This window comes from Diplotaxodon limnothrissa, linkage group LG11 (genome assembly GCF_057381915.1).
Source record: "Diplotaxodon limnothrissa isolate DT_005_m linkage group LG11, D_limnothrissa_male_GT1.1, whole genome shotgun sequence".
Classification (NCBI taxonomy): Eukaryota; Metazoa; Chordata; class Actinopteri; order Cichliformes; family Cichlidae; genus Diplotaxodon; species Diplotaxodon limnothrissa.
Genome location: NC_140606.1, coordinates 38,681,210 through 38,708,766, shown reverse-complemented (window position 1 = coordinate 38,708,766; position 27,557 = coordinate 38,681,210). Strand labels below are relative to the sequence as shown.

Genomic DNA, 27,557 nt, shown 5'->3' with positions numbered 1-27,557 from the left:
AGCTGTCTGTTCTATTGAACACCACCTAGAAACATTTATTCACTGTGGGGACAAAATAACTGAAGTTGAGGCGTCAGACTTTCTTTTATTCACATCACTGCAGTTTAATCTAATAGCAGGCACACAGGCTGGACAGGAATCAACCCCCAGCCCTCTCGGGGTGACTGGGGACCGCTCGGTCCACCTCCAGGATCCAAGGACAGAAACTACAAAAAGGCAACAGTCACGTTTTCTCAGATGTCTTTAAATTGAAGCACGTCACACAGCTGCAAGCGAGAAGGCGACGAGGCGATGGTTAAACTGCAAACTGCTCCTTTAGCAGCTCACATCAACCTTCCTCTGAATCTTCATCACTTTAGTCTCCCAGCGTTTCTTTGGTGTCACGTTACAAACGATCGGCGCACATTCCTGCTGTCTCTGCTCTCAAGGCGGGTTCAGAAAATAAAAAAAACACGAGCCAGCAAAATTAAACACAGTCAGCAGGTGTAGAAACATGCGGGCGAAGGCGAGAGAGGTGTGGCGAACATTTAAGAAAAGAACAAAAACCTCAGATTTTCACAATAAAGTCAAAGTACACACGTACATAAAAAGCACTAAAATAAAACCTGCAAAGCTGAAAAGACCGACGCCATCAGAGCAGCGTTTGTACAGTAGAAACCTTAAAAAAACAAAAGCTCACTGACATTACGTAACAGCATAAAGTCCTGATCCTTTATTGTGACATTTGGAAAATAAAGGCTGAAGCTCTGAGATCAAAGTGATGACGGCCAAAAGCCTCGTCTTACTTTATTCCTGTGAATACGTGAAAGTTAGGATGGAGACATTTTCAGAATAAAGTCAGCACAGTTAGCAGCGTTACAGCTTTATTCGCAGTCGCTCTTCCTGACAGCGGCGTTTCCTGCACAGTGACGCTGCATATGCGGCATCAGTGAGGCAGGAAGTCACGCATGGATCACAACGCACCGGACCGCTGCTCTGTGCCCACTCTGTGCCAGGAGGAGCCGTCGTCAGCCGCCTCTCCTCTGACTGTGGCGGAGCTCAGCTGGTGATTGCACTTCCTGTACACCTGCTGCAGGGTGTGATTGGTCGCTCGTCCAGCTCACTGTGTATCCCAGGAGAGGGAGGAGCACAGAGTCATCGCCAGCTGCGGACGCAGAGACGGCGTCTGTAGGGAAACACGAGCTGGGCTCGGGTCAGCAGCAGTGCAGCTTTCAAAATAAGAGCGAGGATGTTGTCCAATAGCGACTCGAGCCTGTGTGTGGGAATCTTCATAAAAATATTCCGAGCAAAGTGGAAAAATCTGTTTTCTCTGTAACAGAAAATAAAACGTAGCAAATCTGTGACTCATCTCCTGCTGCCCACTCGAACATTCATCCAAGTCTTTGTTGATCAGAAGATCCTGGAGCAGGCAGGAAGTCTGTCCGGGCGCATACGCGTTTATTTAAAAAAAACAAAGTTTCACTAAAAACAACGTCTTAAAAAAAACAACCGAAACGTCTGCAGATGGGCCGCGGACCACAGTTTGGAAACCACTAATCATAGGTCGGTGCGAGGGTCTTTAAGCAAGGCACTGAATGAACGTGACGTCACCCAAACATCCACATTAACCGCTGCCGAGGTGCTGCTGAGCAAGGCACTGAACTCCAGAGATACAGCAGCGCTCATTAATACTCGTGAGGATGAAATCCGGTGACAGCGAGTCTCCATCATCTCCATCATCTCCACCTTCAGCTGCTCTGTGATCAGTCAAAGGTCACCCGGGGGGTCAGAGCGGAGGAGAGGACTCCACCTTCAGAGGGACGGCGGGTCGCAGCGGAGGAAGAGGAGGCCGTCTGCACAGAGGAGAGAAGACGTTACTGCTCACGGCTCACTTTTACATTAAGGCTAACATCAGAGACGGCCTTCGGCGGAGCAAACAGCTCCTGCACACGTTTCAAATTCAGTTTCAACACGTTTACATCTTCAAACCGTTTCAGGCCTAAAAATCTCCCGCCCAAAACTGGCGCCTGTGACTCTGGTTTCTCAGGTTTTATTGTTTATGCTTGACGCTGTTTTAGTTTCATGTGCTGAGAGGTGTGATGCTGAATCAAATTTGCAGAGATTCCTGCGAGTTCAGCGCCTCCGCCCTGCTGCATACCCGCCACAGGAAGCCGCCACCCTCACTCGCACGTTTTCACGCCCTGGCATTTGTGCAACACTTTACAAAAAGAGCAGCTTCCTGTTAAAAAGTCACAACTGTACATGTTGAACGATTAGCTCCACTCTTCGTCTGTTGGACGAGCGGATTGGCTCAAACACAGCTGCAATTTCACTCATGATGCAAACATGTCCTCGTGTCTCTTCCTGTCAGATTACAGGAAACCTTGAGGAAGTACACTTACGTCATCGTCTTAGATCAGAAAGCTTTAAGAAAGAGACAAAAAGCTGTCGGGTGTACCTGTTGGGTCCGGCAGCAGCAGGTGCGACTGCCCCGTGTGGCGGCGGTTTACTGTTGGAGTTGTAGACGGGGTGTGGCGGAAGGTAGGGGTTGGACGGCATGGCTGGAGGGCGGGGCTTTTTTGGGACTAGAGGTTTGAGTGGAACAGAAACCTGCAGAAAGAAACAAATGAGTGTCACCTGTAACTGCTCGGCTGGCTCAAAGGAAATGTGACATCACGGAGAAGCTTGGAGGATTTTTTAAATCAAAACGGCTGATTGGTTTCCTCTTTACGAATGAATCAGCTGCAGCTTTGAAACTTACCAAGTCTGAAATGATAAAACAGGTGATTCTATCCAATCAGGAGCCTGCATGCCCAACGCTCACCTGCGTTCCTGAACGCCTCATTAATGTTGGGCATGATTCCAGCCAACCAATCACATCACACCCTCACACAGCCAGTCTGACCATCAGCTCTCAGTAATCACAGTGATTGATCCATCTCATCACCATTTCAGCTCCTAGCACTACTATATGCTCTCTATGTACTAGCAGCTAGCAGCATGCAGGTAGGGCGTACCTGTCCAGGTGTGATGGGGTCAGGGGGGAGAGGCTTGTTGGGCGGAGCTGGTCGACTCACCAGCTGCTGGAGGGTTAGCGAGGAAGAAGAGAGGAAGAAGAGTGAAGCTTCAGCAACAAAGACGAGGAAACGTGAGGAGGAAACAGAGCACAGCAGGTGGCGAGGACTCGAGGTCGTTGAGCTTTATTTTGAAATTCTCTGTTGACTGACGTGAAACCGAGAGGTCTGACTCACTAATGAGATGTTATTTCATATCAGACTGATAGCGCAGCATGCAGGCAGGAAAGACATGGGTCAGACAAACTAGGCTGTCAGGCAGATGTTTCACCTGCTGATTGGCACCAACAGTTTCCTGGAACTTCAGATTAACTTGACCACCTGCTGCATTAGGGGAGGTGTGAGGGGGTATTTCTATTTCTTATTTGTGTTTTTCGATTTAAATATTTTAGAGTTTTATGACTCGACTGGAGCGGCGGGACCTGAAAATGAAGCACCAGCAGCTGCAGTTCCTCTGACATCCAGCAGAGGCAGCAGTGAGTCAGTCCAGGGTGAATTCTGCTAATTTGTATTTAAGGATTAAAGTTTGCACTTTTAGGGGCGTGGCCTCTTTGACTGACAGGTATCTGCTAGCTTCACCTGAACTGGACCTCTGGACCGTGTTTGTGCTGCTGGCGCCTTTTTATTGACATCATCCAACCAATAACATGGCTGCTGTGAGGTCACTGTACTAACAGACCAAGAAGGCGGAGCTCCAGTTTTGCTGAGTGGGGTTCTGTTTTAACTTCAGCGCTACATCAGCAGTGACAACACGTTCCAACAGACGACACACACACACACACGTACTGCAGACAAACGGGACGGACAGTAACACTACACACTACAGGTAGCGTACCTGGTTGGAGGGGGCGGGGGGGTCAGGGGGCAGAGGCTTGGTGGGGGGGGCCGGTCGCTGTTTGACCAACTGAAGCAGCAGAAATAAAAAGTCAGAAGAACATCGAGTCAGTGTTTGGAGGTGGAGACGAGGCCGAGCTGAGTCAGTGAGGAAGAGTTCAACATTTTAGGGAATCCTCAAAATTCCTCGTTAAGGCTGCTCTGCAGGTGAGCATCCACCTGAGCTGACGAAGTCGGCTTCTGTACTTCAGCTATGAAAATTAATAACGTGCTCCTAATTATGTGGCATTTGTGGCGGCTCACACCCAAAACACTTTCGTGCTAGCAAACAAACACTGAAGTCGTTCGCAGTCCTGGAGAGTTATTGATCGACTCCTCAGAAAACAACACGCCGTGTTTGGCTGCACTTCTGCTGGGAAGCTTTCGCTGCTGCAGGAAAGGAGGGAGAAGCAGCAGCAGATTGCAGCGCGTTTGGTTTGTCCAGGATCCACTTCAGCTGAACACCTCATCGAGCCAACACATCTACCTGTGCAGGTGTGTGAGGGCCTGAAACCGGGCATGAAGAGCGCCTTCTCAAGCCTTTGCTGTTTGGAAATGCAGCTGACCGCCATCCTCCGGCTGCTCAATTAGTGTCATGTTTAAGGAAAAGTAGACGAGTCCACACGCACCAGCACGCCTCACTCTCCTCACGTAGCCGGTGCTTCCTGTCGCTGCTGCTCGTTGTGTTCACTGATGCCGTCTTTGGTTTATTTTCCCTGCTGACCGTCTCTTACAGAGTCCCGCCCAGAGCGACACGTTAGACGACCTCAGCTGATTTTATTTCTGAGGTCTCGGGGACGCAGAGAATCTGAGGATCTTTTAAAATGCTGAACTTTTCCTGCTTTTCCACTGAACACTTAAATCTGCACGAATGATTCACTACGACTAAGACGACACAACTCACACACATCATGCATCACGACGACACGCAGACACACTCAGGACACCTGAACACGCACACACCTAGAGGGGAGCGGTTACCTGCGGTGGAGGTTTTAGAGCAGGGTCTGGGGGGAGTGGCTTAGTGGGAGGAGCAGGTCTGTCATGAACCTGATTGGAGAGGAAACAGGAAGCAGAAGCAGAGTGACAGCTGACAGACTCAGAGGTCAGAGGCCAAACGGGCAGGTGTGTTAATATCAGACAGAAGAGGAAAAGGTGCTGGAGCGTGCCACTTCCTCTGAGCCGTCGGCGACGTTTCACTTCATGTTTCTGCGAAGCCTCGCTCGCTTCTGCTCGAGTCTCAGTATTAATTTTACTCACTGCAGACAGGAAGTTTACTCAGAACGGAGCAGGGCGAAGGAAGCGGCGCCACAGCGCACACAGTCATATATGCTCAAAGTAACACCGTCTGTGATGTCATTCGATACAAGAAGAGAAATATGGAAATATATTTTGGGAGCTTACAAGAAACCTTTTCAAGAGATTAAGGGCGATGCCTTTGAAAGAGTCTAATATTTAGCAGGATGAGGTTTAGAAGAACTGGGTGCGTTTTAAAGGAAACGTAGGAGGTGTTCGTGGATTAAAATAAAGAAAAACCCCAAACCACGAGTGGTAGACCTCACTCACAGAAAATCAACAAAACCTCCACAGTTCGCTTCAAATCTTTACTATTAAAAAGACCGATTTCAAAAATACAAAATTCGCTCTCCACACACACATCTTAATTCCCTTAATGCTCGCTCAGGCGGTTTGCCATGGCGTGCTGCACCTCTCCGGCTGCAAACAGTCAGTGTCGGCGTGTCTGTGCGGTTACTCTGGTTACCTCTTTTTGGGGCGGGGTCAGCGGGATGTCCGTCTGAGGGTTCAGGTGGTATCTGAGAGGTCGGACCTGCTCTCCGTTCCTGCCGTCCACTCGCTCCATCGCCGGAGTCCTGGACGAGAAGGTGAGTAAATCAAAGAGACACGGGCAGCTCAGGTGTGGACTCGTCCTCAGAATCTCTGTGATGCTCTTATTTTATTACAGTTTGTATGTTTTAGAACAGCTGATCTAAAGTCACCGCACCTACAGGCCACAAACACAACACCAGCCGCACCAGTTCAAGCTGCTGCAGGTTTGTGGAGGGTGGACACGAGGAGCTCGGGGTTTTTTACATGTGTTTAATCACCTGAGCCGCTCTACAGGCTGGACACTACACCATCACTCTGCTTTGTGTTTGATTCCTGGCTGTGAAAATCAAAGCTCTGTGTTTACGCAGGCTTTCCCATATATGAGAAGTTTCATTTAAAAAGTCTGTTTACTGAGCAGCTCCAGCTGTGCAGCATCATAGACAACCAGACGTTTCATTGGGTGTTTGTTTTAATGAAGGTGATTTTGGCCAAATTTAACAGCACAACTTTCGTTTTTTAGATCTATAAATCATCAGTAGAACAAACATTACGAGGCCCTGCTGCTCAGTTTGCTGACTGGAAAAACAGATTTTTGAGACATTTTTCACGTCAGTGCTGAGGAAAAGAAACAGCTGATTGTGAGGAGTCAGGTGGGAAGGATCCAGGTAAGACTTAAAGCTGCGCCAGGAAAGCGCGTCCTGAGACGTGCTTGAAGGAGCCTCAAACTCTGACTTTGTTTAGTTTCTGCAGGAGGAGACGTGGACCCGCACAGCTTTAAGCCCTGACCTGGTTCTGCTCCACAGGTGAGAGCAGACAGTCAGTGAGGTGAAGGAAGCGGGCGAGCATGTCAACGACAGCAGAGACACTTTATCAGCATCCATCGGTCCAGCGCTTCATCACCTCTCTGACTCTAACGGGACAGAGCACAGAGCAGGACCCTGCAGGTCCAGCAGTACCTGGAGACGTGAGTGGGCGTTACCTCCAAACCCCACATCTCACAGTCAGCCACACTGCATCGTGGGTAAGAAAGAGCACATCAGAACCAGGCTGGAGGTGGAGAGAGGCGGTACAACTGAGATGAAGCTAACTGTTTCACATGAGGAAGACTGCACTGGTTTAACTGATCTTCATCAGTAGCACACACACACGCACACACACGCACGCACACACGCACGCACGCACGCACACACACGCACGCACACACTAGGGCTGGGTTTTTATAATCGATTCATCGATTAAAATCGATTCTGGCTTGGATAACGTAAAATCGATTCATTAAAATCCTGAATCGATTTTTAAATATAAATTTATTTTTCCTGAAATGCCAGAATCTCTGGTGAAACCTCACAAAATTTCAACAACCACCAAACAGCTAAAACAGTAAATGAGAGCAGGAACACAAAGACGTAAACACACAGCGCGACCCGCGGATCAGAATCAGTGAGATGTGACTTTCTCACGGTCGGGGCTGAAAGCCGACAGCTCGCTGACTCTGATCTGTCGGCGCTTTGTGTTCACGTCCTTTATGCGCTGATTCTAAAGCTGTTAGTTTGATGTCTCTCCAAACAATATTGACCGAACCAGCAGCAAAAGAAGATCCAAACTACGCTTCACATAAACATCGTCATGATTCACTCTTTCACTGTTTTGCTTCCACCGCGATGCACAGCTCCCTCTCTCTCTCCCTCCCTCTCTCTCTCTCTCTCTCCCTCCCTCTCTCTCTCTCCCTCTCTCTCTCTCTGTACTTCAAGAACAGTTTCCCTTTCTTCATTATTCGCTTGCTTGTTACGCACCAGTCTACTGTTGTTTACAGGCTGTCGGCCGCTGTTTTTTCCTTTTACATTCTTCTGAAAAGAAAACCTCATTTCTGCTGCTCAAAACTGAACAAATGTAAACTTTTTAAAATTATGCAAAATGCAAAACGCTGTGTCTCTAATAAAACCTCTGTAACTTCAGATTACAATCATGTGTTGATTAATGGTTTTCTTTCGTTTTTGATGTACTGCAGAATATTTTTATAAAATCCAGAACAGGAAAATCACCTTCATGTTTTTCTGTTTTATCCTCAGCTACTTTGACACAAAGGCCTCGCTGTGACGCTCACACCTTTGATAAAGTCTCGAAAGTGTCAGCTTCCTTTTTATTGATACAGAAATATGTAAATGTACTGATCTGAATTATAATATTTCTGTCAAAATTCGAATAGAATTAAATCGAATCGTGGATCGAATCGATTCTAGAAATCAGTGACAATACCCAGCCCTAACACACACACACACACACACACACACACACACACACACACACACACACACACACACACGGTTACCGGTTGTGCTGTCGAGCTTTATGAAATGGGCTGTTCGGTCCCAGGCAGAAGAGACGCTGACGGAAACCAGGGAACCGAAGAGCGAGGAAGAGGAGGACCACCGGCAGGATGAAGAGGAAGATGACAAGCAGGGTGACTCGAACGGGATCCGATTCTGAACGCAAAAACACAAAGGATTAACGGGCGCTGCGGAGAAGACGAGGATCGTCTCATTTTTGGATGGTTTCTCAGAGCGAAGCACCTCGAGGCGCTCGGGCCGGGCCGCTGTCCACGCTGCCGCCGTGACCCGAGTACCTGCAGTCGGGCGGAGCCCAGCCCACCTCGCAGTGACAGTTCCTGTTGCTGTTACACACCTGCAACACAAACACACAAAACAGACTCACACTGTCACCAAGAACAGCAGGGACCCGGTTGTAGTTACAGTCTGTGGTAGCAGGCGGAGGTCTAACTGCTGCTTCTGCCTCCACCGCCTCAGCTGGAGGTGTGCAAGGAAACAGAGCTCATCGAAGGACACTACGGTCTCATCTGGATCCAAGTTTCTGGACCTTGTTGGTGGAGTCGGTGGAGTTTTTCATGTGATGGGGGGTGTTCACCACTAGGATGGTGGCGAGGTGGAAATGTTGTAGGTGGCTGAGTTTATGCTAACAATGGGACTCCTTCTTTTATGGGACTTTGGAGGTAAATACCATATTATCCATCGTTGATCAGCACACGTCTGCTGCCACGGACGTCGCTGTCACGAGACACTCTCACAAACATAAATCAGTTTAGTAACGCAGCGTGCTTATGTGAAAGTAACAGTAATCTAATTACTTTTTTGCAATAGTAATCCCTTAGTTTACATGTTACTTGAAAAAAATAATTTGATTACGCGTTACTGCCCATCGCTGCTCCTGACCGTCTCTGGCGGTGGCGTCTCCCTGTTCTTGTCTGTACGGCCGACGCATCGACTCAGAATTATAAGATTGTGTTTAGAATTACAGAGTTTCTGAGGTTGTTGTTCTTTTGCCTCAAAACTGTAAATACAAAAAAGTTGCACAAACTAGTTTCCCACCACAGGAAATTTATTTTAAGTGTCTTCATAGTTTTATTTTTGAGATACACCAATTTTTATACACTGCAGGAAAAATGAAAATAAATATTATAGTGCAAATTTGCAAAAAAAACAGCAAATGCATCAAAATAAACTATTTCCAGCAGTGCAATATGAGTCCTCAGCATCCCAGAAACGACACAGGAAGTCATGAAGTCAAACATAACTTTTAAAAACACCAGTATAGGCTCATGAGATCCTGATGGTAAAAAACTACATTTCCACAAAATGACGTCACTTCCGGTTTCGGGCAGGTCATGGCGGACATGCGATAGTTCGCGCTGATGGACGTAGGAAGTGTTACAAACAGCTGATCAGATCACAAAGCGTGTTTCTGGAATATTATGTTTTTGTTGCTGCAAGTGCTTTTATGCAGTTTTTGCAAAGCTACATGTGGAAGGAAACCGTGACCGAGGACAAGCTGATGGCATCAGATGTAAGTACAACTCCTCCGGTTTCATATGCAAAAAAATTTATTGCGCTAGCTTACAGGGTTGCAGAGCTACCGGGATTTAAAAATATTTACGCAAACTGGAGCGTGCTGCTCTGACCGGCTTTAAAGGGTTAATGTGAAGGATCCTCCCAAAGTGCAAGGCAGTACGTCTTTCTCATGACCAGCAGGGGGCGACTCCTCAGCACATAAATCATGACCTCAGTAAACTGATGAGTTTATTTGGTCTCATGTGAAATTATGGTGGAAAGCTCTGTCTTTGTGCCAACGTATACCTCACACATTTTTAAACGTGACTCACCCCGTGGCCGTTGCATTTCCTGCGACACTCGTCCACACCGAACACTGACACATCCTGACACTTCTGGTTCAAACAGGCCTGAAACAGCAACAAAATCACACTTCTACAAAAGTTTGTTTCAAGAAATTCTCACAAAAATCTTACAAAACTCGGAATATTTGGAACTTCAGTGGAACATTCGGTTTTATCTATCTAAGGAGCTTGGAGAGAAAAGCCACTGGACTTCTTTAAGTTTCTTTGAAACTTTGTTTTTCTTTCCCAGCTGCTTCGATAACCATGACCTGGAAGACTGCGAACCTACACAGACGCTTTGCTTTTAATCCTTTTTTGTTGTTGCATAATTAAAATTACTGCAACTAAAGAGAATTAATTCAAATACAAACTGTCCCCCAGCCTGTAGGAGGCGCTGTCTGACCTTGCCGCGGCCGCATGCGGTGCCGTGGGCCACGGTGGCAGGGTCGGACACGTCGTCACCCAGGTGGAAGAAGGTGCCTCTGCAGACCAGGTCGCTGTTGTTGAAGTGGACCCTGGTGGTGAGGATCTCTGCGTTGGTGCCCAGCAGGGGGCGGTCCCTCCCACCCTGACACTGGATCCTGCCGCAGTGAACGTCCCTGCATCGGCAAGCAAACGTGACAGGAAGTGAAGTGCGGGAAAAGCTGGAATTTTGGTTCCCATAAGCATAGCAAACGTCCAATTTTTGGTCTCCAAAAGAAGATATGAACACACACACACACACACACACACACACACACACACACACACACACACACACACACACACACACACACACACAGGCATGATGGGATTTGTAGGCCTGCAGTACAGTAACGCAGCAGTGACCGTGACAGTGCCCCTGTGGACTCACGAGTTCCTGCAGGGGATGTAGGAGCCGTTGGTCAGCTGACCACAGTTTCCATATTTGTTTCCCTTTTTGTTCACAGACGAGAAACAGACGGCGGGAGCGCTGGTGGCATCTGAAGACAGAAATAAAAACCAGTCACAAATGCACGTTTTAAACTGGTTTAAACCAAAAGAGCCAAAGTTTAGTCAGAGTACAACAGAAACCAGGCTTCAAACAGGAGCTGGCTCAGTGCAAACTGGTTTAAGCTTTGTTGGCTTCAGTGTTGTTCACTGTGCGGGTCAAACTCACTCCAGGTCGCTGGTACGTGAGGTGCAATCAGATTTAGGCTAAAATAAGCTGTGACAAATTGTGATTGATAGGAGATTTAGACTCGGTTTAAATCTATCTGCTCATTCTCAGCTGTGTCGTCCTCACACAGCTTTAAGTCCTCATTTGTGGCTCACAGTGATCATTTCCTCCATGTTTAATATAAACATCCAGCACAGGACAGGAAATGAGGGACAGGTACAGACTGGAGTCTTACTGGGTCCCCACAGCGTCTGGCACTGGCTGTGCATGCTGGCGCAGACTCCTCCATAGCAGTAGGAGGCGCCCTCCTCACAGGGTTCCCCGTTCTGCAGAAATACATTGGGGGGGCAGTAGGGGGAGGAGCCTGTGCAGTACTCAGGGAGGTCACATTCCCCGAGAGGCTCACGACACACCGAACCCGCCGCTCGCAGCTGATGGAGGAGGAAGAGGAGGAGTTAGATGAAAATACTGCAGGAAACATTGTTTTTATATTTGTGGGCATCGACGTCAGCCTGACCTTACAGTCCTGGCAGCAGATACCATCAGATGAGCACTGAGCTCCAGGAACCAGCTTACAGGTGGAGGCGTTACAGCAGGGGTCCTCACACTCCTGACCAATCAGAGCACAGCAGCACATCATCAAGAAGGAGAACAAACCAAAGTAACGTGTGTGACCTTCATCACTGCTAGGAGTGACGAAGAGTAACTGTGACTGAAACTGAAGCAAACGTGCTGCAGAAGCAGGTGAACAGGCGAGTACCTCCAGCAGGCCGCAGTCACACTCCTCTCCTTTCTCCACGTAGAGGTTTCCACAGCGAGGTCCTCCCAGCAGGTGCTCCGGCTGTGGCACGTTGAACAGACACATACCGCCGCCGTGCAGCAGGCTGACGGACAGATCTGCAGCGCTGCAGCTGCTGAATAGCTGACCCGGCATGAACCTGAGGTCAGAGGTCACAGGACACTGGTATTACACGGCTAAAAACGAACCAGGAAAGCCTCAGGACTGAAAAATGACACCGAAACTGAACCTGCGGCTCCTCTAATGGCCACTTGAGGCTCCAGCAGAGAGCCAGTAAACAACAGACACATTAAGGCTGCGTCACACGCAAACGGCGTTTTCGATCACTGATAACTGAGATTCTTTAAAACTCCTGCCATGGTGCAGATTTTCAGTTTTTGCGTTTACGTGTGGACGAGGAAAACTGAGAGTTAGTCACGCAACGTCAAAGCTGTGCGCCTTGTTTGATGTGGCGCTGTGCGCCACATTGTTGTTTACATCAGATTATTTCTACAATGGCGGATAGAGACAAAATACGATGGCTGTTAATCCGACTATCTGCAGTTTTGTCGTGCTTACATTTACACACACAAAGAAACAAAAACGGAAAATCTGTGTTTTCAAAAATACCCGTGTTCATGTGGACGTAGCCTAGGAAGTCCAACTTTACAGCATATTTACAGCCTGATGCAAAAACCAAACGCTTTGGTCTCTGTGGATAATTTCATTTAGGCTTTATCGGGTTTTTTAAACGACAGACTGAGCTGATCGAACAGGAAACACGATCCAGCACCGGAGCTAAGGTCACGGTTCACCTTTGTTTTCAGCCTGAAGTGCGAACTCTGACCTGACGGGTCCGAGGGCGTAATAAGAGGTACTTATTGAAAATGAATAGAAAATTCAATAACCTTATTTAACTTTATTTGACCGGGCGAGACATTAAGAGCACATTCTTTGGGAAAAGGGGGAACGACTAAAAGCAGCTGTGCTCCTGCTGAGACGAGACCTTTAAGACTTCAGAGATGTAAAGCAGTTAAAGCACAGAGTAAAGAGAGAAGCAGGACTCGAGCGATGAGTCTCAGCAGGGTTGGGGGTTCTGGTCTGATGCTGACCCGGGTTAAACAGTCTGGCACTGACCCGGTTGAGGGCTCCATGATGCAGCCCCCGAGCCGCGGCTCGTTCTGGCAGGAGCAGTGGCGCTCCGCGGTGTCGTGGCTCATCCCGAGGTTGTGACCCAGCTCGTGAGCAACAGTTGATGCCACGCCCAGAACACTGACCAGGTGATCCTGACAGGAAGAGAGAAATCGCTTCGTTTTTATGGAGCCAAGTATTTTGTCAGTAAAGTGTAAAAAGATCAAAATGTTTTACACTAAAATCTTGTTTGGCTAAAAATGTAAACGAATCACTAAATCACAGTGACACAGGAAGTAAACGGAGCTCGACGCGAAGGCCGACTCACCACGTTGACGCCGCCCGACCTGTCTCTGGAGCACATGGATGACTGAGACGCCATCCCCACTGTGGTGCCGTCAAAGGACCCGCCCCTGTGAAGAAGAAACGAACACGTGACGACCCGAACCAGGAGCGATGCGAGACTTTTATTTTGGTAAGTGCTCCTACATGACGAGCTGGGCGTTGTCATGGCGAAGGCGTGGCAGCAGGTCTCTGGTCCTCCACTCCAGGAAGTTGCTTAGGGTGTCGGTCGGGCTCTTCTCCACACGGATCTTGTCGCGGTCGCTCCAGATCTCCAAACCCGTGAGCGCCACGCGGACGTTCAGGGGACGGTAGAACTGAAACAGGAAGAAGAGGCGGTTCAGGTGCGCTGCTGCTGCTGCAGTGTTACAGAGGCCGGCTGTGACAGGAAGTCAGAGATCTCACCCAGTCCACCTGGTTGGCCACGTCCAGCATGCGGTAGATGATGGTGTTATTGTTCTTCTGGTAATTCAGAAACTGTGGAGCAGACTGCAGCTTTAGTCACATCAGGATGGAACAACCAACATGTTAAACTGCAAATCAAATCAGCAAACGACAAAGAATCAGTCGGCACATTTCAGGGTGAAACAAACTGCTGCCATCTTGTGTCGAGAACGCGCTACTGCAGGTTAAAAACCCCAAACAGCTGAAACTCTTTAAAAGACATTTGTTTGGCTCGCTGCAGCACGCCCCTCCTCTCTGCTCCAAACGCCAGGCCATGTTAATTGTCAAATCACATGACCTTTGCAGGTCAGAGGTCACCGCTCTGCTGCATTGAGCCGGGTCCCATCAGACAAACCTGTGAAATCCTGCTTTGAAGAGGTAACTAAGGCTACGTTCACACTGCAGGCGAAAGCGCATCAAATCCGACCTGGGTCACTGTCATGTGGTGCTGAATCCGATACATATCTGATGTTGTAGAAAGCGACTGCTGTTTGATGGTCATGTCGCATTAAATCCGTCTTTTACGTCACTGACACAAGACAGACGCCGATTATCAGCGCCGGAGACAAACGAGAAAGCATGGCGGCCATTGTTAAAGCACGGGCCCTTTTTTCTCAGTGTCCTTCTTTCTCTAATTAATTTGTCAAAATTCTGTCGGTTACGACTCTGCAGAAATTGATAGACTGCTGCAACAACACCTGCTAGCTCTGTAGCCGCCATTTTTCCTTCCGCAAACAGAGCGCGTCATGTGTGACGGCTTCTTTTGCGCATGCGGGCCGCTTTGAGGGTTCACACTGGAGCGCGTTTGCGGTCACATTTTATTTGCAGTGTGAACAACCAGACAAAAAAATCAGAAGGAGCTTTAAGACCTGCAGTGTGAACGTAGCCTAAGAGACACACCAACAATACACACACACACACACACACACACACACACACACTGACCTCCTGGTGATCGGCCACCAGCACCAGTTCGATGTATTTGGTCTCAGACAGGATGTCTCTCTTCGTCTGCAGACAGAACACACACAGAGGTCAGGTCAGAGGTCAGGTCAGAGGTCAAATGGGAGTAAAAGTTTGACGTATTTGTAGTTTATCAAACTTCTGCAGTTTAACGACCCCGTCAACAGCTGCCGCACGAGGGCTGACCTACAGTTTGAAGCCTCCAGACTCGCTCACCTTAAAGAGAGTCGCCTTCTCTGTGAGGTGAGTTTTACTCACATAAAACAGGAACTGCTGATCTGACTTTAACACGTCATCTAACATCTTAAAACTCTTTAAAATTCCTGCTTTATTGAACAAAGTCTGGGGAGAGGAACAGCTTCACTTCCTGTTTGACTGCAGGTGAAATACTGGAACACTTAAACACGCGGATTGTTTCAGGTGTGTGAGATCTGTGAGCACAGCACTGCATCACTTCACCCTCCATGTCCGTGGGGGCGTGGCTCCTGTCACTGACTGTGGGCCAGAGCCTCTCCAGATCTGACCTCCTGGGGGCCCTAAGCCTTACCTTTGCAAACACCTGTAACACATTCCTTGTAAGCACTTCCTGACTGTGCAGACTATAACTCAGCTCTCTATAAAAACATGGCAGCCTGTCTCACCCTGTGTGTGTGTGTGGAGCTGTGGATGGGGGGGACGGCGGTGTGCGACACTCCACAGCCTCCTGCAGCGTCATCCTCCAGGGGGGTGGTGGAGAACAGCAGGTGGACTCCTCCTTCATCATCCTCACCTCCACTCTCCCCTCCTGCACCCTCCTCCTCCTCTTCCTCCCTCGCCTGGCGGTGGTGATGGTGGTGCTCCTCCTGTGGCTGCAGCTCAAAGCTCAGGGTGGCGTTCAGGGCGACGATGCCACTGCAGGAGGAAGCAGCTGATTAACAGGGGTCCTATTCATATTTCTAAGCACACACACAGGAGTGTTTACCTTTGACCTCAGAGCTCCACTGTAAATATTTCTATCACATAACAATAAAAAACAGAATAAAACTGGTTTTTATTGATTTGTTATCATGATGCTGACGACACAGGAAGTAGGATGGGCGTGCAGTTATGAAATCATATCGAGGGAAATGATGACTCCGGTTTTTTTGTGCAGTTAGAAAATAAATTCGCGATTCATTTCACAAACCAGACTCGGTTCTTTTCACGGCGACCTACAGGCTGCAGGAAACCACCACAGAGCTCGCTGAGCTGCACAGAAAATCTTTGTTTTTACGTTCTCAGTAATCCAACCTGATGAATAAAGGTTAATACAGCTTGTGTATAATCTGAGCTCAGCGATTACTCTCGGGGCCGGACCCTCCCTCTTCACGTGCTGATAAATAAACCTGATAATCGTCCTGCAGCTCGAACGTTTTCTGTGTCAGGTCAGAGGCCGTTGATCCGGATCAGTTCGGCCGGCTCTGGAACGCTGACGCTTCACTCGGGTTTTCTGCCAAGAACACAAAGACCTGAAACATCGAGTCCTGGACTGAGCGGATTGGAGGTTTTTAGGTTTAAGGAGCTTTCTGACATGTTTTTGGTTTTTGACGTGACGCAGCAGTGAATCCCACCGACTGAACGTGAACATCTGTCAGTCTAAACACAGACAGCTGTCAGCGATAAATATTCATATTTCAGAGAGCAGCTGCCTGCCTGACACTCAGCTTCGACCCGTCAGCAGAAATCTGCAGCTTCTGTTTTTGCAGAACAGGATGAGCGTTTGGAAACCAGCGCTGTCTAAACACGACGACTTCCTCCTGAACCGTGCGTCTCCGTTTGTCAGGCTTCACGTCCGTTCGAGCGTTTAAGCACAGAAACTCTTTTCTTCTTCCTTCCTCTCTCACACTGAAATTACTGTATTTTTATAGTGTCTGTATTTAATACGTACAGGAACCTCTAACAGCTGTCTCCACCTTAAACTCAGAACAGGTGACCCTGAACTCTCCTGCAGGCGTCCCAGGATGCAGTGGGGCGTTCTCCTCCACTCTCTGTGGCATGTAAAGGTTTATCTTCTCTCAGCTTTAGTTTGTTGTGTCTTGCTCTTAGTTTTTCAGAGGAAAGGAGGATTCAGGGTCACCTGATCGAGCCCAAAGAGGAAAGTTTCAAAGCTAAAGTTGAAAGCAGAGGATGTCTGTGTCCTGAAACCAAGCCGAGGATTCACGGAAGAAGGGCCGAACGCTCGACTTTTAGAAACTCTGAACCACAAATAAGCCTCCAGCTGAGAGCGAGACGCGCTGTGATGGGCCTGAAAGGTTGTCCTTCCTGTTGGGGGCGGGTACTGACCGGAGTCCCGAGCAGGTGCTCAGAGCCACTCTGGACTGGGGGAATCCTCTGACGCTGCCGTGGTAATAACAGTGAGTCTGCAGGCGACATAAACACAACAGCATCTGTCACAGCTGGACGACTCCACGGGGAAGGTCTGACGGCTGCGGTGCGTTCGCTGACTCACCACAGGGTTGGCCATTACAGACACTCCGGTACCGTTGGGGAGGTAGTAGAAGACGTTTGGCGGTTTGGGCAGCAGGTCGCTAAAGAGACACGACAAAGATCAAAGTGTGTGAGAGACGGCGAGAATCAAACAGCAGCATTAACAGAATCACATTCAAACGAGTGATGCGACGCGCCCTCGCGTTACGGCCTCTCAAACAACCTGCGATGTTCGCTGCCAGGCTGGTGTCAGAGCACGGCTTCCCAAAACAGTTAAATATTACAACACCAAAGGACAGCTGATAGTTGGGAGGGGCTCAGAATAAAGTCTCTGACTATCCCCCACATATCAGCTGTAAACTAATGTCAACAGGAAGTGATTGAGTCAGAAACGGCGAGTGTACGCGACGACGACGACTGAGAAAGAATTCAGAATCAAACAGCAGCGATAAAATTAAAAATGTCTCCTCAATCCGACACGATCCGCAGTGACGGCTGCGACATCTTTATTTATATCAGCTCAGATTAACGTCACAGGAGGTTCGGTACATGTGGTGTTTAATGTCACGCCGCTCAGACTCACTGGTTCTTCTCCAGCTCCAGCAGGAAGAGTCTTCCTCCCACCTCCAGCCCACACTGCAGCCTGTCAGGGTGGCCATCCTGGGAACACAGGAAGAACAGTTCCTTCATTTACTGAGCCGATTAAACTCTGGAGGCAGGAAAGAAAAGAACAGGATGGAGCGCGTCCAAACGGCACAAATACCCGAGGCTAACGAGACGGATTTGCACATTCAAATTACTGCTGAGGGCACCTGTGGAGGTAAACAACAGGGGCATAAATGATTGGCTAAGATAACAGAAACTAACAGAGCTGTGGAGGGGCGGAGCTTCCTCATTGCTCTATATCCAGTCACCTGCAGCTCTAACAGCTGTCTGAACTTTTCCAGGTACCACAGAGGGCCTATGTGTGCCTGAACCAATCATCATCTGGATTTTTATTATTAAACGCACTTACTGCTCAACTTCATCATCATCATCATTTCATACCCTGAATTAAAAGCACCAACTCTCATAATTCAGCGAGCCCACTCCCACTCTCATTGTTCCGCTTCCACCATTTTTACTTCATTCCGGTGACTTCCTTTCTTCTGCTCCTTTAGGATGTGGCGGTGCAGAGTACATCCGCCATCTAATCAATACACCTTCCTGTCTTAATGGAGCTTCTCTCTGAAGTGCAGGCACTTCCTGTCCAGCGGCTTTCTCCTCTCAGCTCTGGAGGAAGTGTAGGAGTGTGTGTTACTGGGTGTAGCAGCACTGTTCCTGTGAAACCCCCGTCATGGGGAGCAGCCACGTGGCCGTTCCTGTGGCTGATGACGCCCTGCTTTTCCTCATAAACCTTCGCTGCGCACCGAGGCTCAGCGACTGAATCGGGCCCCGCTGTGTCGGAGCTAGAGCTGGACGTCCTGTTAGAGCCACCTGACACATGCTTTGAAATCCCCTCCATCCACATGTTTCTGACATCAGCCAGATGTTGTGCACTGCAATGCAAAACGGGATTTAAGTTTCCTTTGTTAAAACATCGTCCCGGCAGTGCTGGCCGGGACGATGTTCATGGTGTATCCCAAGTTTACCAGAGCTCTTTCTTGTGTCATATCAGCGGTCCCCAACCCCCGGGCCCCGGACCGGTCCGTGAGTCGTTGGGTACCGGGCCACGAGAGCTGAGGCTCGGGTGTGAAATTTATGGTTTTCAGGGTTTTTATCGTTAACTGTTTCCCTGGGTCTTTTCCCGCGTTGTAGTTGCGTGTCTTATTTTGAAAGGGATATTTACACGTTACCATAGCGACCTGAGAGCATTAAGGGGCAGAGAGGAGGATGTCACTCTCATTGTTGTCGTGGCATTTCAGGAGGACGCTGCTAATAAAGTTACACACTTACACAGTGAATTCCCGTTCATTATTATATTTACCACCGTTTTTGTCTCGGTCGTGTCATTTTACTTTGTGTTTATTTATCCGCGACATCTTAAAGGCCGGTCCGTGAAAATATTGTCTGACATTAAACCGTCCGTGGGGCAACAAAGGGTGGGGACCGCTGATCTATATCATACTCAATACAGAACATGTCCTGTTCGAAAACAAATCAAACAAATCAGTAAACCACAGAACTTTTTGCTGTCTTTAAACTAAATGAACATCTGGATGGTCGTGTTCGCGTTTCCTCAGCACGACTGTGAAGCTCTTCTTTGAATTTCCACATGGACTCCTCCGTTCTCTCTCTCCAGGTAGAATCACCGGCTAGCCCAGAGTAACGCCTGATCTTTGCCTCACCTGGTTCCCCATCACTGTGTGTGGGCGGGGCTGCCTGTAGCCCCACCCACAGCAAGTCCAATGCAGAGGCGGCAGCAGAAGTGTTTGTTTAAAGCTGCAGACACAGCTCTGCTCTCTTTCCTGTCCCAGGTGCATTTACGGTTCCTGAACGCAGCACGGAGCCGCTCCAGGCCGCTGCCGCGCTGCGATCATGGAAATGTGCAGTTCTTAATATAATCTGGGGTTATGTTGATTTCTGGATCATATCACGTCACACTGGGGGAACTGTGGGACCTTCACACAGCTCTGGTCTCACAGCACACAGTCAAACTTTGAACATCTTTAATTTTGTTACACTTACAGTTTACAAGAAAAAAAAAAGCAGCTTTACAACTCACAGCTGACTCATGAATAGTCAGCGTGAGCATCTCTGCTCTCCTCCCACTCGATGATTAATAACCTTCAGTTTTGTTTTTCTGGAAAGCTGGACTAACATGTGACCTGGACCGCCCTCGCTCCGTTCGGATCTTTCGTTTTAGTGGTGATACTAAACAACAACATGTATTCCTCACATCATGGGCTGCAGTCCTGCAGGGTTTGAAGGGGAGATTTTGGGTGAAGTTCTCCTTTAAAAGTGAACAGAATTCCCCTCTGAGGCGTGCTTGTTTCCCCACCCTCTCTGAACTTTGTACTGTGGTGGGGTCAGATTATTGTGCAGCAGGATGTGTATGTGTGTGTGTGTGTGTGTGTGTGTGTGTGTGTGTGTGTGTTGGCTGAGTCATGATCGTTGCAGCTGGGAGGGTCCGACTCTGAGAGGCAGCGCAGAGGAAACTGAATCAGCGACATACTAAACTCTGCGAGCTGGAAACATGCAGCTGTTCAGACCTCTGATTGGTTCCTCCAGACGAGCATGACAGCGCCCCCTTTAGGTTCATTTCTAGAGCACGCAGCTGATGTACAAAGATTTTCTTTCACCGCTAAAAGAAACAGGCGTGACTCGAGTTGCTCTCGTGTGCATTTTTTTTTTTCCCCAAACGGTCCAAATAATTCCCTGAAAGCAGACGAAGCAGCTGGAACAGATGTTACTGTTCATGTTACTAAAAATGGCGAGCGTGTTATTGTAGCTCTTAATCTGAAGAACAAGAATTATTAAAGCAACAAATGCATTATAGATGTAAGATGGTTCATAGACTGACGTCAGTATTTAGAACTGCAGAGACAAACTCTGGGCGGAGAACGGCGGCGTCGTCGCTGCTGGGTCGTTTTTGAGTCGGCTTAATTCATCGCTAATCAAATCAGAGTGAAACACAAAACGTAATTAGCTCCACTGCAGGAACTCTGCTTTTTAAACCAAATCAGAAGCTCCACAGTGCTGTGGTTCAGGAGCTCCACCCGGCTGGAAAATCCTGATTTTGATCTGAAATAAACGACTTTCTTATTGGCGAATCGTTTAATAATCATAGATTTAGGAACTATGATTAAGTACTGCAAACAGTAAAACTGGACACTTCATTATTATCAGGAAGTCCTAAAAACTCCCTGAAAAGCCTTCAGCTGATCCAAAATGCTGCAGCAAGAGTCCTGACAGGGACTAGAAAGAGAGAGCAGATTTCTCCTGTTTTGGCTTCCTGTTAAATCCAGAATTCAAAATCCTGCTCCTCACATACAAGGTCTTAAATAATCAGGCCCCATCTTATCTTAATGACCTTGTAGTACCATATCACCCTATTAGAGCACTTCGCTCTCGCTCTGCAGGCCTACTTGTTGTTCCTAGAGTATTTAAAAGTAGAATGGGAGGCAGAGCCTTCAGTTTTCAGGCCCCTCTTCTGTGGAACCAGCTTCCAGTTTGGATTCAGGAGACAGACACTATCTCTACTTTCAAGATTAGGCTTCAAACTTTCCTTTTTGCTAAAGCATATAGTTAGGGCTGGACCAGGTGACCCTGAATCCTCCCTTAGTTATGCTGCAATAGATGTAGGCTGCCGGGGGATTCCCATGATGCACTGGGTGTTTATACACCTCTCTGCATTGAATCATATCTGTTATTAACCTCTGTCTCTCTTCCACAGCATGTCTTTATCCTGTCTTCCTTCTCTCACCCCAACCAATCACAGCAGATGGCCCCGCCCCTCCCTGAGCCTGGTTCTGCCGGAGGTTTCTTCCTGTTAAAAGGGAGTTTTTCCTTCCCACTGTCGCCAAAGTGCTGCTCATAGGGGATCATATGATTGTTGGGTTTTCTCTGTATGTATTATTGTAGGGTCGACCTTACAATATAAAGCGCCTTGAGGCCACTGCTGTTGTGATTTGGCACTATATGAATAAAATTGAATGGAATTTCTGTGATTTTAGTCCTGGATGTGTCTCCTTGTCTCACTTGGTTCCCTTTGTGTCCTGCAGTCTCTCTGCATTTGTGAGTTGAAGCTATCGTGCTTCCACTTCCTTCTCTCGTGTTTGAACTCCCATCAGCCTGCACAGCTGAGGTTCACAAGGTCGTCCCCTGCAGGTCATTGACCTCGGCTCGCTTCTCCTCTGCCAGGTCGTTGGGCGTCGCTGAGACGCTAAGACCTTTGTGATTGGTTTTGCTAAATTTGCTCTGTGTTTTTTTTGCCCCCTCGATGCTAATTGGATTCTCCCGTGCTTAGATTCACCGTCGCCTGTCGGCTCAGCCGCTCACCTTCAGCTCATTCAGCACTTTGAGCCACGCTCAGTCTGCCCTCACCATCACTCCTCCATCAGCTCGACTCACTCCGAGATTTCAGCCAGAAACAAGTGCGAGTCACACAAAGGAACATAACAGTCAGAGATCACGGAGTTCTTCATATAACAGCAGTGCAATTCACTGAAAATATGGAAACATTAATGAATGGACTGGACCCCGTCGGACACTCCGGTGGGACAGCTCTGGTCCTCTTGCTTAAGAAACCTGACGTCTTGCTATCTGCAGACATAAGCGAGAGGCAGTCACCTGAATATATGCTATATGTAGCCTCATTTCCACACAGTGCAATGATGATGTTCCTACAGACTAACTTACAGGGCATTTAAGGGGAGGCCTGCAAACTCCTGAAACGCGGCCCGGTGACACGTACAGCTGTGCCCGCCCTCTCAGCCTGCTGATAATCAGCCCTCCTCGTGTGTCTGAGCACATACATGTTTTAATACTTCAGGAAAAGTTCATTGCATCACTTTTTTCTTTCACTGTTGTGATTGTTTCTAAGGTTTTTATTGAAAGTACATTTCTGTTCCACAAACCTAATTATAACCTCATCCTCCCCTCGCTGTGTTTTTCAGCCTCTCTCGCCCACTCTCACCATCTGTTACCACCCTCCCTTCTTGACAGGTTTCTCCCTCTTCGCCCCTAAAACTCGCTCTCCATGCAGTGAGGTCATGTCTCTCGCCCGGCCTCCAGATGATGTCAGAGCTGCAGAAACTCTGGGCGAGGCCGAGAGCTGCCGACCACAACAGAGCAGGAAGAAAGGCCGAAAAACAAGGAGGAGTGAAACAGCAACAACAGGGAGAGAGCTGAGGCCTGGTTTACGTCGCGTGTCAGGAAGACACAGGGGAAGCACGACGTCAGGCGCCGCCAACGACAGCCAAACACAAACAAGGCCAGAGATGAACTTTGTTCCAGTTCTGTGAAAGCCGAAGAACGGCTCGCGTGAAGGAAAGCAGGACTGATCCCACCGGTGTTTGATGTTCTCTGAGCCACAGCTGCGACTGCGTTACACGACATCCACGATGTTGCAACATCTGCTGAAAAGATCCTCCCTCAGAGGAAGGCTGACGGTGGGGGAGCCGGGTGGGAACGGTCTGTGGCTACTTTGTGAACGGATGGATCAGGTGACCCTGAGCCATGTTAAATGGAAGTTCTTCCTCCCCACCATCACCATATGCAGTTTATATGGGACCATCTGATCACTGGAGATCACAGCTGTAAGGTCGTCAGCTTGCAGCACGAAGCAACTTAAGACTGTTGCCATGGGGAGCTATGGGCAGAGCACCACCGGTGATGGTTTTGCTGGTCAGAGCTGATGGTCTGGGGTCCTTCAGCCCCGCTCTCCTACTCTCTCTTCCTAAACTCCACGTTCGCTCCTGGTTGGGTGGGGTTGGGATGGGTGGGGGTTTCTACAGGAAATGATTTCAGAGCTTCTCTCAGCAGCGCAGGAAGTGTCCATCCTCTAACAACGCTCTTTCCCCAACTTCCCCTTCTTCCCTCCTGCAGTCAGGTCTCAGCGTGCCTACAGGAAGCTTCTGGTGAAAACCATCAACGCTGCGGCTTCCTTCCTCTCTCAAACAGTCACAACGTCTCAGAAGTTGGACTGAAACTGAGACAGAGAAGGTAAAGCCGCCGATTCCTGCTGCTCGTCTGCAGAATAAACTCCGCAGCTCTGCCGTCAGTCTTTGTGGAGCGCTCAAGTTTGAGGGTTTCCGTTCAGGTCAAACGAACTTTATCCAGCATTATCAATAAAGCTACACACGCTTTTCTCACCGTCACTGTAAACGATACCTTCTTTACAAACTACACCACAAAGAAACAGCCTCCTCACAAACACCTGCGACTGTTAGCTAACGTGAATCATCCAACAGCATCTCAGACGCGTGTGCAGCGCGTCAGTGTATCCATCGAACACAGACACAGTCCAAGCAAGAGTCACGACTTTGCTCACTGCTCCCACACTCGCTGGATGAAGACGCAGTCAAAGCCTGGCTAATATGTAGCGTGTCCTCCATAAATGGAGACTTCTCCAGAGTCTTCAATGATTACTGCAATCAGCTGTTTCTCAGAGGAGTCTCGTGGCCTGCTGATGCACTCCACAGTGGACTTCAGTCTCAGTGAGCTTAGTGCAGATTCTGGTCTGAACCTACGATTAGCAGGAAGGTCTACGGTCGCTGGCTGAAGTCCACGATGGTCGAGTTGGACAATGCTCACCTAAGATTGTCTCTGTGGGAACTGACTGTGGACAGCATCGGCCTCTCAGAAGGACAGTAACATTCAAAAACGTGCAAATATCATTTTTCTGGCTCAGAGTGGATCTCTGTGGGAGGACTGCACATGTAAATCCACGCACAGAGAAAGGCAATCAGGCAGCATTAGCCTAGCTGAAGGATCTCATTTGTGTTGTATCATCACCTGAAGAACAACATGTTGTGTTTGTGCAGATGATTTCTGTGTGTAGGAAAGTCCCTGTAACCTGTCCAAGTAACGTCAGTGTGGAAACACACAATCTGTGCTGACACTTCCACCCCCACAGCCCGGCCACGTCTGCTGGAGATAATCTAGTGCCGGGCAACACAAAGACTTCATGATTTGATGTTTGACAACAGAAAAAATATTACAAATGAGGACTGGTGAATATTGAAAAAGTGAAAAACATGATTTAAAATCTCCTCCTCTTGTGTTTTCAGCTGTCTCTGTCCTCATAACGCTGCCGTACATGCAGTTTGTGGAGGCAGAGCTTCACGCCCTTCATGTCGTGCCCAAAATACTCGCATCAGGTAACCGCGATAACAGATGGGCGGGTTAAATCAGCTTTGTTTTCTCAAATAGGGAAGGGAAGTGTGTGTTTGAATGTGTTTCCCACCCATCCCGAATATCCAGTTCCAGCTGGAAACCAGACTGAGCTCAGGACCACTGCACCAACACAGATACTCCACCCAAACAGCAGCACCACCTCGAAATGACATTTTCATCCTACCCGGAAAGCTTCCTCGAGGCTCCGTCTCCGCCCGTCCACCAGAACGAATGGGCGAGTTTTTGCCAGCAGTGGGCGTTGGCGTCTGTCCACACCTGAGAACAAAGACAGACGGTGAACTCCAGCAAGCTACTGGGAGAACTGGGAACACGGGGTTCCACACAGAGGCTACACGATCATGTTGTTTCTATGGCAGTTTTATACTTGCTAATTATTAACAATTGATCTGAGAACCAAGTGTGTGCTGTCTGACAGCCAATCAGAGGCCGTCCGCCGTCTGGACGCTCTGTCGTGTTCACGCTACAGCAGGTTACAGAGAGGCAGTCCGATTAGCTACCACGGCAACATGCCAAGTATTAAATTAGAAAGGGGTCAAAGGTTACACCCGTTTGTATTGCCATCTTTGAAAGCGCCCTCATTAGCATCACTGTTCTCTGTGATGTCATGAGGATGCAACTATTTTTCACATTTATTTTTAACTTTAAATTTATGTAATTATATAATCAGTTACTTTCTTTTTTTAAAGTTAGCCCAGACTTGTGAAAAGTAGCAGATCCACAGTGATCACAGATAAGAGTGATTGTGAGTTTTTGCCATTCTTCAGCACAAATGTCTCCACCTTATACGAGCAGGGACACTATTGGGTGATGCTTAATTAAACAATCTTAATTGTAGGCGCGTACATAATCGTGATGGACATGATTCTGGAACATCTGGAGTTTAATGTGTAAGTAATCTTCCCATTTTCTTTATGGTGTGAAACGAAGAAACGAAACTTAAATTCTTTTATTGTAATTTACAGAATTATAAAACTCTATGTGACAAAATAAAGTCAGACAGAATTATTCAACGTTAGAAGCCACATAGCAGCCTTTCCTCGGCTGCCATAGTGGCGTGGTCACAGGTTTGAGTCTGTCACGCAATCTTCCAAAACTCAACAAAAGTGCTTCCAAGTAGGTCCGCCTTCAGGATGTGTTGTTATGGCAACAATGGCAACAACACCAAGAAATCCTAGATCGATCCAAATGGTCATCAGTTTAATCCAGACAAAGGGTTAATCCAGCTGCGGACAACTGGCACCACCACCATCACCTCACTGCCCACGAGGACCTCACTCCCCACGAAGACCTCACGCCCCACGAAGACCTCACTAACCAGGTTAAAAACTCACACTGGTCCCCACAGAAACATATTTATAAACACAATAATACACACGAACAGGCTGAAAACTGAAACAATCCTTGATTAAATGTTTTTAATGAAATATTTCTCCTACATTTTCTGTCTGTAGAGCACATTTGTTCTCTTTTATTTAATTATTTTTTAAACCTCTAATTTTGGTTTTTCCTGATGTAAAAATTGACATTTTGGAGGACGACTTTGCACATAACCAGGACTAGTCTCCGTATAGTTATATTATATTACTTATCACAGCTACATTCATTGTTTCCTGTTCTTTGATTAAGTAACTACTTCATACATAAATAAATAAAATGTAAAAATATTTTTGAAAATTAAATTAATGTTTTTATTTTAATCCCAGTGATTTTTCTTTTTACCCAGACTTCTTGGGTTTTGGACATGTTCATTATAATTTTAAAATTTTCATATTACCAAGTTAATTTAAGTAGAGATACAGTATGTTCAGCTTTATGATTCTTTCTCTGATTATTGTTTACACATTTCTAATTAAATGTAAAGAGGCTCCTTTATTTTTTTGTTTTATTTTCAATAAAAATAGGTTGAGAAGACCAGATTCAGTGATTTTTGGATGAATTACATGGTTACTTTTTAAGCTCCGGGTGTATTCCTGAATGACGGTCGGCCCCATCAGTCGGTTATCGTTACCTGTCACCGTGGCTGTCAGACTGTCGGTACCGTCCGTCTGTCCGTCCCGAGGCAGACTCCCCACATCCTGGGGTGCGTTCAGGGACCGGCAGACGATGAACGCAGCACGGCCGCTGAGCAGTAGCAGCAACAGCCCGGTAGTCCCGCTCATCCTCTCTGCGTCACCGGCAACCAGCAACAGGTTGCTGCTGTCTGATGTGTGTGTGTGTGAGGCAACCCCGTCCCGCTCCCGTTACCTCACCGTGTCCGAGCTCTGGGAGAGGCTCCGCTGAAACTCCATGGCGCTTCTTTTCCATGTAACACCCACACAAAGCGGCGTGTGCTGTCCCGAACCCCGGGCGGGGGAGTGTCCGTTACTGTCGGTAAAGTAGCGGGAAATCACGGCTCTGGCTCGGACCGTTATCTGCGCAGCTCCAGCCAAACGTGTCATACAGTCCCAGACTGAGCGCCAGTCCCGGGAGGACCCCGCCAGCTCCTCCGGCTCAGGGCGTTTGTTTCCGGACAGCTGGGTTCATCCGTGTTTGGAGGCC

At 48.1% G+C, this 27,557-nt stretch overlaps 1 protein-coding gene across 1 annotated transcript; it reads right to left on the bottom strand.

The window, feature by feature from the left end:
- On the bottom strand, nucleotides 1–27,557 carry adam15 (ADAM metallopeptidase domain 15). The gene is made up of 22 exons (XM_085366722.1): nucleotides 27,028–27,557; nucleotides 25,183–25,274; nucleotides 17,764–17,840; nucleotides 17,203–17,281; nucleotides 17,037–17,113; nucleotides 15,377–15,626; nucleotides 14,718–14,783; nucleotides 13,734–13,805; nucleotides 13,476–13,645; nucleotides 13,315–13,399; nucleotides 12,993–13,141; nucleotides 11,838–12,015; nucleotides 11,595–11,687; nucleotides 11,313–11,508; nucleotides 10,793–10,901; nucleotides 10,343–10,538; nucleotides 9,928–10,005; nucleotides 8,324–8,435; nucleotides 8,083–8,236; nucleotides 5,689–5,797; nucleotides 2,438–2,589; nucleotides 1–1,832 (listed from the first exon to the last, which is right to left on the bottom strand). Exons 1-22 carry the CDS (start codon nucleotides 27,176–27,178, stop codon nucleotides 1,766–1,768), a joined length of 2,712 nt encoding a protein of 903 aa, XP_085222848.1. The 5' UTR covers nucleotides 27,179–27,557; the 3' UTR covers nucleotides 1–1,765.

Bases quoted from the DNA above. Each gene is read 5' to 3' on its own strand.
- adam15 (XM_085366722.1), bottom strand. From the start codon at position 27,178: ATGAGCGGGACTACCGGGCTGTTGCTGCTACTGCTCAGCGGCCGTGCT. The intron at 13,806-14,717 runs GTCAGTGTGTGT...TCTGCTCCACAG, and splicing joins TGGTGGCCGATCACCAGGAG to TTTCTGAATTACCAGAAGAA. The intron at 10,902-11,312 runs GTAAGACTCCAG...TTCTGTCTTCAG, and splicing joins CCAGACGCTGTGGGGACCCA to ATGCCACCAGCGCTCCCGCC.